The 11,627-nt window shown below is 46.1% G+C and overlaps 1 protein-coding gene across 1 annotated transcript; it reads right to left on the minus strand.

Moving 5' to 3' along the window:
- Positions 1–612: 612 nt before the first annotated feature.
- LOC136438234 (trehalase-like) lies at positions 613–11,339 on the minus strand. The gene is made up of 16 exons (XM_066432992.1): positions 10,409–11,339; positions 9,889–9,989; positions 9,296–9,440; positions 8,781–8,868; positions 8,065–8,165; positions 7,378–7,470; positions 6,531–6,628; positions 5,549–5,693; positions 5,351–5,400; positions 4,992–5,180; positions 3,683–3,815; positions 3,194–3,290; positions 2,661–2,756; positions 1,925–2,053; positions 1,324–1,377; positions 613–790 (listed from the first exon to the last, which is right to left on the minus strand). Exons 1-16 carry the CDS (start codon positions 10,519–10,521, stop codon positions 632–634), a joined length of 1,791 nt encoding a protein of 596 aa, XP_066289089.1. The 5' UTR covers positions 10,522–11,339; the 3' UTR covers positions 613–631.
- Positions 11,340–11,627: the final 288 nt, after the last annotated feature.

Here is an 11,627-nt window from a genome sequence, read left to right on the forward strand (position 1 = left end):
CCCATGCGCTCTTCTCGCACGCTTTCACTATAAGGGAAAAAGTTTGGTTGAGAGTTTATCAACGCAAAATCTGGTCTGTAATTTGCCGATGAAGGTTAGAGTCAGAGTCACTGACGAAAAGTAGTGGATGCTACTTGAAACGTCTGACCGTTTCCACAATCATATCCAGTTGCTTGAGTAACTGTTATTTGGCCTACCCTAGTCGTAATTGTTTATACCCATGCGAAAGTAGTTGTCACTTTTTCCGACACTGCCACAGCACACAGCGAGCTACCCGCTTCGGCATCTACTTCTAAGAGATTCTTTCTCTGCACGGCGAACATGCAAAGGTCTTGTGGATTTTCAAAATAATTCATTTAACTTTTTGTTACGGAATTATGACACTGCATCTGAACACGCTAACACAAATTAAACTACATTCCATGGGGGTGAAGCAAAACATACAACAAAGAAACCACTGTGAAAACAAAGGCATTCTGAGTCCAAACTGTTGGCAAAAGTACGCCAAATAGCAGTTACTCAAGCAACTGGATATGATGTTGGAAAACATATGTCAGACAATAATCACTTCAACCACTTGTAACTCTGAGTCATAACTGTTGAAGAAACATAGAAGTTCATGAAGTTTAATCTAAACCTGGCCGGTAATAACGGCAGCTGTGAGGCTGAGGATTAGCGGCACCATGTGCAGTACCGGCGCAGCCGCAGTGGAGGCAGGGGGCGCCCGCAGAATATGTCCATATTTGTCCAGCAGGTGCAACACGACACCATTGGTCCAACCGAAACCCACCTGAAACATGCAAAACAAGTGTGTGATCGATGTTTTCGAGCTGCCACCAGCTAACGTAGCATTGCCTCCATGGATGGAGGTTTGGTTTCCGGTGTGTATGGATGATGTGTTCTTGTGTCCGACGTAACAGGCCCAGGGTGTAAGGTGTGGATGGTGTAACAAGAGACCGGCAGGATGTAAACGTCGACTTGGAGGTCGAAATTGTTTTCCTGGAAAAGTCGTTTATGGACATCACAGGTCACGGGGCCAATGGAAGAGGCTAGTAATTCACGGGGAGGTATTGTGTTTGGTCTGTTTTTCAGTGTTTTCGTTGCCATACATTTCCCATACTATAGTGCCAGTCACAATCGTAGTAGAGGAATAGAAAGTGATAAAAAAAACAAATAATCATAAAAAATATATTTCTAAAAGATAAATAAGCAATACACACGAGAAACTCCAAATATTTCACGGAGGCACGAGATCTTTGAACTCTTTTTCTTTATGGGACTTTCGTGAAAAAAAAAGAAGACAGAAGCTCCCTGCCTCCTTACCTGGACGTCATACTCGCCACCACTTCCGGGATGGTCCCCTGTCTCCACGTCATACTGTACACAACAATAATGTAACGTCATACTTTGCACAAGAATCATGTGACGTCATATTATACAAGCACTAATGTGATGACACTCTGCGCACAACAATACTATGACGTCAAACTGTGCACAACGATATTTGGGGTTTAATGACCCGCCCGATATGGTGGTATAAGGCCTGGTCATTTGCTATAACCCCCGATCGCTCATCGCCTCGATCACTTTGGTGGTTCTATGAGGTGGTTATTGCAAATGGCAAGGCCTTATGATACTATATATACGGAGGAACAGATGGGTCATTAACGTTATTATCATACAGCCTATTCAATTGGTCTACTGATTGGTCTACGTCCTCTGGCTATATGATACTGTTATATGATACTATCTACAACAATATTGTGGCCTTAAAGCGCTGAAATCTTTTAGTGTTGTCGAAGAGACAGATATCTACATTTCAAAGAAACGTTTGTAACATCTGATTAGTATTCAGCACACTCTGACTATCACAGCTCCATACGGCAACAACACCGTCCCTCAGGACTGTTCCCACGCCGCCTACCTTCTCCCACATGGCCCGTGTCCTGACGAACTGTCCGTAGTTGGTGTTTATCCATCTCTGTGCCAGGTCCTGTGCAAGCCGCTGCGCCTCTCGGACAGGGCTGGCCGCCAGAGACTCAATCACGAGGTGCTGACAATTAAAAACATACCACAAATCATGACGAGTCGTCAACCACTTCTTGAGCTATTCTCTTTCAAATTCTGAAACAAAACTAGCCACTGCCATTCCAAAAGCCGCTAGGGGTCCAAATCTATCCAAACTTACTCTCCGGCCCAAGAGCTATCTACCACTCAATAATTATGACCATAGCATGTCCAGAATACGGGACATAAAAACTGAAGGTTTCGCTGCAGTACCGTAACGAGGCCGCTAGGGGCCCAAAATCTAAACATTTTGAGGTCTCATCAAGACCAACCCACGTGTCATATCTTAAGACAATTCACCTGGGCCTTCTCGAGTTATCGTGTTCACACACAGATACACGCACCCGAAAACATAACCTTCTTGGCGAAGGTAAAATCACACAGTAGATATTGCGTTACATTGTGAGCCAATGTATTATCTGATGGTAAAGCAAGATTTTTATATAACTTGTATTTGTATTTATTGGGAATGAAACAAGTTATTACAATACAATATCCCCTCAATTGTCCACAAGTCTATTACTACTACCATGCCTTTCTCGTGTATTGACCAGTCTATATCTTGAAGACACACTGAATACAAACTTTCCTACCTGTAACGGAGGCCACCCGTTAGGAAAGTCCCACTGTTCTCCGCTGGGAACTCTGGAAGTAGGGACTCCTCCTGGATAGATCAGAACGCTCTCCTTCTGCTCAAGTGACAGGGACGGCATGGTTAGTTTGGATGTAAGGCACAGTCGTCTTAGTACTTCTTACCATCATTTCCAATTCATTTTGTCATGCAGATACTCACGCACTTCATCAGTCCCTTCCTACGAAAGGCTAACCCGACAGCCCACAACTGGATCCAGGACTGGATCCAGCCCTCCCTCCCTCCCTCCCTCCCTCCCTCCCTCCCTCCCTCCCTCCCTCCCTCCCTCCCTCCCTCCCTCCCTCCCTCCCTCCCTCCCTCCCTCCCTCCCTCCCTCCCTCCCTCCCTCCCTCCCTCCCTCCCTCCCTCCCTCCCTCCCTCCCTCCCTCCCTCCCTCCCTCCCTCCCTCCCTCCCTCCCTCCCTCCCTCCCTCCCTCCCTCCCTCCCTCCCTCCCTCCCTCCCTCCCTCCCTCCCTCCCTCCCTCCCCGTCTCACCTTGAGATAGTCCACCACCCTCCCCTCGATGTCTGCCTGTGCTGTCCCGTCGCCGTAACACGTGTTGTACAGCGGGAAGATGTTGGAGGCGTAGAACCTTTGGAAAGAGACGGTGGGGATCGTTTGTTACAGACTCAAGTGGTTTTGTGGAAAAACACTGACCCTTCCAACTTTGAGAGAAACTATTTTGCTGGAGCGTTAGGAATCTTTGATGAACACAGCAAGGTCATATTTCTAAAGGATGGTGACCACTGAGTGATTTTTGAGCGACCAAAATCGGATTTGCAGGGTCTATGACGTAATTCAGTGAATGCGATCCATGATGTTAAAGCATGGTTTGAGAGACAATACCCCCCTCAAAAAACGTACGAAATCCATTTCTTTATCAATGGATTTCGCTTTAACTACATCGGTTTCTCCAGGGTTGCTCATAGGTACAAGACAATAGGACAAAAGCACAATCATATAGACGAGATGAAGATATTGCACCTGTCGGTATGCTGTCCTGTGGCGGAGTTGTAGTCCAGCCAGACGCCTTGCTGGTCGCTCCAGAGGACGGCGTCGATGGCGGCCCTGCGCCGCTCCACAGCCGCCTGGTACTGCGCAGCCGCCTCTCCGCGTCCTGAGCGTGTACAACATATCCTGTCAACTTTTCTCTCGCTCAAACTCTGATTTGTGAAAATAAAGTATGCGTCATAACAGTACCAAGGTAGGTGTTCTTGGTTACATATGGTATTAAGGAGGTTCACAGCGAATAGTTTGTGTATTGTGGATAAAATGTACCAAGTAAACGACCTCACCTTGTAAACAGTTGTCTTTTTCAATTTATTCAATTCCACACAAATCGTACAAGAGCAAAAGGGTTAATTTAAAATCAACACAGTTTCACAACATCATATATACAATTTACATCTATAACAAAATAGGACAGCCGTGGGTTGTCGTTTTCATTGTAGAGTCTTATAGCACAGAGCAGGAAGGACTTGTTCAGTCGCTGAGTCCTGGCTGATGGCAGGGTGAATGTGTTACGGTTTCTCAGCTGTCTGCCTGTAGCAGTCGAACGTTGGAGGGGAACAAGGTCATGGAGAGGGTGCTCAGGCGACAGCATAGCCTTGAAGAGGTTAAGTGCTGCTGTCTCTCTCCTTTCCTTTAAGGTGGGTAAGTTTGGGACAGGCGAGGAGATTATACGTAGGTCACGTTCCATGCTGGCCGACAGTTCTTCGTTGCAACCGACCAGCAGGACGTGTCCGTACTCCAGGACGGGGGGATAAGGGACAAATACACCTGATCCAGATCGGCTACACACATTCCTTAATTGCTTAGACTGTAATCTCAAATAATGTAGCCTGCTCGAGGCTATTGAAACAGTAGACTCTACGTGATCATGGAAGGACAGTTTACTGTCAAAGGTAAAGCCTTGTTGTTCCAGAGACTGGAACAGGTTCGCCTCCCAGAGACAGCGATGGTAACGCAGGAATGTTTCTTTTGAAGCAAATCAGCAGCGCCTGACTCTTCTTGCCATTCAACATGTCATTGTGATGTGCCTAGGTATCAAGCTGAGTCACTTCTGCTGGCATAGGGTTCACTGTAGTGCCATTATCCGAGGAGATTAACCAGGACAAACCCACATCGTCGGCGTAACTAGGTATCTCTGTTAACTGTGGTGCGAGAACTCATGAATAACAGGAATAGATTGGGCGAAAACACCCCTAGCCCTCCTTGCGGTACCCCGGATGTGAATAGAACCTCAGTCCCTTGAATCTAGGTTTGAGTGCAGAAGGAAGTTTGTTCAGCTCACCTAACCGAAGAGACATGTTTGCCAGCGCCGCTTCACAAGCACACATGAAGACATTCAGGTCGACAGGAATGATGTCCGTGGTGCGGATACTGGTGACGTCATCGCCGTGTGCGTACCAGCGTGATGAGAAGTCCCAGCCGCTCTCACACGCCGAGGCCACGTTAGCGTGGAACTCCGCAGGGTCCGTACCTGAGGGCAGCAGCACAAATATGACCAGGGCAAGGGTGATATATGTAAATACTTTCCGTTTGGGACCGCATCTGTAAGCAGCGACACCTGTAGCTGCAGTGCAAAGTGAACCAGTCAGAATTGCCCTGAGAGAAAGTCACTGAAAATCTGAGTTCTGGCTTGTTACTCACCAGTTTCCAGAGATCTTGCAGCATCTTCGTCCTCTCTCCAAGATTCGGGCCTAAATATATTGAGGTAAAAGTGCCAAGTTGTACTCTGGTATAAACACAAACCTCTGCGAATTTGCTCCAGTTTACGGATATGTCTGCGCTAATGTACAAGAATATTAGTGGTAGAATTAATATAGAAAGTACGATTTAGCTGATAACCTTGATTTTCCGATGAAGGACCGATACTGGTTCAAAACGTGTTGCCCATTGTCCCGACCACGAACTGTAACATTCCTGTCCCTCATCCAAAAGTTGTACTCCATCTCCAACTGCGGCATGACGGTCTGGACGAACACAGTGTCGTCTGGGGAAAAAGGGGGGCACATTGTGACTGGTGTTGTGCATGATATGTCCTAGGCTTACCTTCGCAAAGAAGGTCATGTTTTAGGTGCCGTGTGTGTGCGTTCGTGCGTATGTGTGCGTGTGTGTGCGTGTGTGTGTGCGTGTGTGCGTGTGTATGCGTGTGTGTGTTGTGTGTGTGTTTTCGTATCTGTGTGTCTGTGTGTGTATGTTGTGTGTGTGTGTGTGTGGTGCGTATCTGTGTGTGTGTGTGTGTGTGCGTGTGTTTGCGTATCTGTGTGTGTGTGTGTGTGTGTGTGTATGTGTTCGTGTGTGTGCGGTGTGTGTGTGTGTGTGTGTGTGTATGTGTTCGTGTGTGTGCGGTGTGTGTGTGTGTGTGTGTGTGTATGTGTTCGTGTGTGTGCGGTGTGTGTGTGTGTGTGTGTGTGTGTGTATGTGTGTGGTTCATTTTTGGTATGTAGATAGCTTAAGTGATGATTTACATAATGCGGTACTAATTATGCAAATCATGAGATAACATAACACGCTTAATCAATAAATGAAGTTTAGAAATTGGCTGCATGTCATGAAAGAGCTCTCAAACATGTGGAAGTTTTCTGTGAATCGAAAGTCGAGCATGATTCAGGTGGACAATCCCGATGTCTCGGCTGAAGTCTTAGTGTCACAGCTCATCACACGTCATGCCTCGGAATAGCTAAATAAGACCATAGGCCAGTACGGAGGTCACAGAATAGCGGAAGAGACGAAAATGTATTAAAAATACCGTATCTTATATTTGGAGTCAGTCGTGCAGTGTTTTCCCCCATCATACACGGTACAGTAGAGAGGAAATACTCCTTACTTGTCTTGTCCAGATAGTCCCGCACGGCTAAGGTGAGGACGGGAGGCTGGCTCCGGCGGGAGTAGTACACACGGCCCCCGTTAGGGACGAAACCAAACCTGGCATGGGGATGGAGACAAAAATAACTAAGGCTATATAAGACTAAATCGTATTCTCATCGCTGTAACGAAACAGTTCTGTCTTCATTGACATTAAGTATAAATAGATTTTTCATTCCGATTGTACAATGGTGTTACTCGGGTGTTGTGAATGCCACAGGAGATTGTTAGCCATTGTTGAAAACCGATACTTTTCTCTTAAAATCAATTGGGCTTTAAAACATAACTGTACCTGTTATCAACGGTGTTTGAAAAGACAGGAAACGACTACCCACACCTCAACAACGTTCAGTCGATGACTACTCGCGCCATTGCGAGATTCTTTACGTGCGAGGGTGGATTAGACATGTGTTCGACTGTGCCGCAGCTGCACAATAACGATGGTGCCGTTGCGTTTTGTAACGAGAGGGTGTTTGACCCCAAACCCAGAAGTCCTGGGTTCGAATCCGTTGACATGCACAGAAAGGCACTTGATACAAATATCCTCACTTCACCCAGGTGAAAACAAGTAAATCGGGTAGGACGTTAAATTGGGACATCTCGTGTTTGAAGAGAGCCGCACCTCGAATACGTAAAAGAACCCACAACACCTGTACGGATCCTTCCCGGTGTGAGTGGATCAAATATATCTGTCCGGATATGCAGATTGCACTGTTCAGTACAAGCCTGGTGTGTTACGTAATGACGCGGCTTATGCACGAACAAACAAACACAAACAAACGTGTGTGATACAAGAATTCCTGGCTTACCTTTTTACCATTTCAGCAAAGTTCGACAGCATTCCTCTTGTAGTTTCTGTCATTTCCGACAGGAGGAGCCCTCTGATTATCCAGTAGGTGTCCCTTGTAGAAATGGAAGCTTTTGTCAAGTCACAAGGTTTGTGCTTGTGTAATATTTAAGGGCCTTTTCTCTAAAATACGACGAATTCGCGAAATCCAGGTTCGAAGCCATGACAAGAAAAAAGAAGAAACTAGACATTACACCGGTAGGTAGTTAGATTGATGGCTGTCTTGGAACATTCCTTAAGAAACCGTTAGACGGGCTGGCTACTATCTAAAGCGGGAATCTGACTGGACTGCGCCAAATTTCGAAAGGCTTTCGCAGAGTGGCCCAAACCGGCACCAATCAGCGCCAAGTTGTCGCCTGAAATTGCGACTTTTTTCACAAGTTTTAAGTTGACCAAATTGGCGCAGATTGGGGCAATTTGCACAAAACGGAGCAATTACTGCAAATCTCTTTTTTGATGAATCTGAACCAGTGTGCGTTGGTTTTATTTCAATGGCAACAGCGATTTCCAATAAATTTATCTACTATGATCTGGAGCCGAATAGACAGCACAAATTTTACCATGGAAATTGGAGAAGATTCGCTGATTTAAAAAAAAAACCTGGCGCCAGTTGGCGCAGTCCGGTGAGATACTGCTATAACGTGCTCACCAGTAGTAGAACTCGCGGAAGCGGCCGCCCGGGACGATGACGGGATGCGGGACGTACAGCAGGGAGTAGAGGTGGGGACGGGCCCGCACGTCCGGCTTTATCTGACGGGAACAACAAGGTCCGGACATCTGATTAGAATCTGACATTAGCAGTAAATGATGCAGGTTGGTGGCTGTAATAGGTTCATGGGAAGAGCAAATGGCTTGTTGGGAAACCTTAGCTGGATGTATATATAAGCCAAAGGAATAGGTACATAAACTGGTCGTCTCTCCATGTACCAATTGGACATGGTTTGTTGGCCACCCACTAACAAACACATACACACACAGACACACACAGACACACACACACACACACACACACACACACACACACACACACACAAACACACACACACACACACACACACGCTCACTCACACATACAGACACTCACACACACACACACACACACACAAACACACACACACACGCTCACTCACACATACAGACACTCACACACACACACACACACACACACACACACACACTCACTCACACATACAAACAGACACTCACAAACACACAAACGCTTGCAATCAAAATCAAACACACAAACAGTACCTTCTTCTGTTCGTGTTAAAAACAAATAAACAAATGTAATGCTACACGTCAGTTATTGCCGATTCCTCGGCAGACGGACATTACGGAGGAAGAAGCAGAGTCCTTGATACTGACATTTCTACCGAGACTCTTCCACAGCTGATGTACGTGACGTCCCCACTCCCTCAGACTGCTGTCCGCCACGTGGTTTAGAAACTCAGGGCTGTGAACCACAGACACAAAGTCAAGTTCAGAGTGACCATACTAGTGTTGTCAACATCAATGTCAGGTGGAGAAGGCGAAAATGATTCCGTAATACTTGAAGCTGGGTAAGGTGATCATCTTATAGTTGGCGGGGCCAGCAACAAGAACAAAATTTAATTAAAACTGTAACTTGAAAAAGAGAAGAGCCGGAAGGAGTCTGCAACGGAGGCTAGTATCTGACACAATCGTTGATCAGCCATAGATTAGTTGGGCAGCTGCTGTGCGTGCGGAACAGCCAAGCCAATAAATGTATGAAAGAAATAAACAAAATTCACATATATTTGTATAAAAGTTAATTTGTAATGGTAATCGACATGTGCGTGTTGGTAAGCACGTAACAATCTGTTCGGAAATAAGGTGGCTTCTTTTAATAAGCTATCAAATACCTGTCCCGCCAGTCAGTCGGCTGCCACACTTCAAACTCGGAGCCCGGCGGGTCGAACCACTGGTCCAGGAAGCCCCGCATCACCTCCGCGGAGCTCAGGTTAGCTCCGCCCGCCGCCAACGTGTCGAACGCACGGAGAATCTCATCTGTCGGGATATCAGATCAGACATGGCGGACTTGTGATATGGTTTTGACATGGGCATGTTTATTTTTATATGTCCAAAGTGCAACATATCTACTTATACACTGATGTATCATTGATGCAAGTTATTCCAGGGAGGAGTTTTATATATTTAAAATACAATTTTAATTTCTATTTTGGGATCTGCGTTTCATGTCCAAAAAAATAACACCAGGATATTAGCTCATCCGAGTTTCGTGGACCCCGCATATCAAGAACTCCTGGCAAATGCTTGTATGCACCGTTAGATTTTCAGGAGTGTCAAAATGTATTCCTTCTGAAATACCTCTGAGGTGAGCTTATTCCTCTCTCTTTTTTTCTCACTTACTCTCTGAATTCTACAAAATCCTCCAACAAGTTAGATATAAAAGTATGTTGACAGTCGAAAAAGCAAATGTGCTGAAAACACTTACCCCCTTCTGACTTCATCTTCATGTCCACAAATGTTTTGGAGTCGTTGAAGACGTGAGCGTTCTGAGCAGCTTCTAACAGCCGTCCTGAACAGTAGATCTCACTGAGGGGAAAACGGGCAGTTACACTTATCATACATACGTACATGCAGTGCTGGAAGATGCAAGAGTCGGGAACTTAAGAATCATGTAGGGATCCTGCTGTAGTATCAAGGTCACAGACAAGGTCACACACCAACATCGACATCGACCTTCGTCTTTCCAACACTTACCCACATACCAAATACAATTATGATCCATCCAGAGGCTCTTAAGTCATGCTAATCACACACACCTACATTCACCGACACACAGACATTCCAAAAACAATACCTCAATTTTTCATGGAGGTAATAACAAAATCAGACGCCGCTCAGAGGCTGCTTTGGAAACAATGCCACCCACAACAAACCGCCCTCCCTCAAAAAACGTATATACGTAGCATCTACGTACAGTAGAGAAGTGGTAGAAGGTAAGACTGAACCTGTCACAGGCGGCGATGTTCGCCAGGTCTCCACCGCCGCCCTGGGCTGCCGTGTGTCCATGAAACACCACGGTGACGTACAGAAGCAACAGTGAACATCGGTGACACGCCATTGCTGTTTGTCACAGTCTTTTCTCGAACGTAACTCGCTAAACGGCTGGAGCTATTTGCACAGGGCGAGGTGACCTTAGTTTTCTTAGGTTATCGAAAGGCCATGCGATTGGCAGGTGTTCCCGTCACGAACAGAAGTACAAAAAACAACAAGAAAACAACAACAAACAAACAGTGTCTTTAATAATAGTAGCAGCTTGATTAAGGACTATGGTGCTGAAGATTGTAGGACAGATGGTCTTTCAGGTGTCGCTCATCATTTATCTACCACTCAACGCTGCTGGTGGCGGCACAGACCGACGAGCGGATGCAAACATGGCTGTGTACAGCGCGCTGATCAAAGACAAACATTTCGTTACCTATTAGTTGATCGACGTAGCACACCACCATATTTGCTTCCGCCCAGACTTAGGGAGTGCAGTGTTGGAAATTTCTCCACAACTTAGTCACAGCCTACCTCCTGTACACCGTGTCTGTACTGTCGGGTTATATGATTCAGATGCCGTCGTGGGGTCGGGCTTGTAGCATTGTTTGTTTGTTTGTTTGTTTGTATTGCATACCCGGTAAACCGTAAACCATGGCGTAACACACCAGGTTTGTACCTGACAGTACAAGCTGCATATCCAGGCGGATTTATTTGATCCACTCACCCCTACTCTTATCGATATATGTGGTGGGTTCTTTTACGTGTTCAAGGTGTGGCTCTCCTCAAACACAGGAGGTACCTTTCCCAAGGTCACAACGTCGGGGCATGTTTCGAACTCAGGACCTCTGCCATTAAGCCACACGACGTCTCCATTCCTTAATCATTAGAGTAAATCATCTCATCGGAGGTCAATTGGGATATTGGTTGTACAGAGTTGATATTTAGTGGGCTGTTCCTGTACCATGGCCACTTCTATTGCTGACAGTACTGAACCCCGAACCACCTGGTTATAGTTCAGGTAGAGCGCAGCACGTAGCGGCTCAAGTCGGACCCGGGCCGGCGATATGTACTAGAGCACATATAACACAGGGCGTCCGTGTGTTACTAACGTTAGATGCCCCCAAGAGCAAGGTGAAGGGGTTTTAATTCTGCTACATTTCAATCAACAACAATTTTGTGTGA

Source organism: Branchiostoma lanceolatum, chromosome 7 (genome assembly GCF_035083965.1).
Source record: "Branchiostoma lanceolatum isolate klBraLanc5 chromosome 7, klBraLanc5.hap2, whole genome shotgun sequence".
NCBI classification, from domain to species: Eukaryota; Metazoa; Chordata; class Leptocardii; order Amphioxiformes; family Branchiostomatidae; genus Branchiostoma; species Branchiostoma lanceolatum.

What these genes read in the sequence shown, in the direction of transcription:
- LOC136438234 (XM_066432992.1), bottom strand. Translation starts at nt 10,521, where the DNA reads ATGGCGTGTCACCGATGTTCACTGTTGCTTCTGTACGTCACCGTGGTG. An exon ending in CCGACTGACTGGCGGGACAG is followed by an intron (nt 8,869 to 9,295) that starts GTATTTGATAGC and finishes TGTGGTTCACAG; the next exon opens with CCCTGAGTTTCTAAACCACG. An exon ending in TTTGCTGAAATGGTAAAAAG is followed by an intron (nt 6,629 to 7,377) that starts GTAAGCCAGGAA and finishes TCCCCATGCCAG; the next exon opens with GTTTGGTTTCGTCCCTAACG.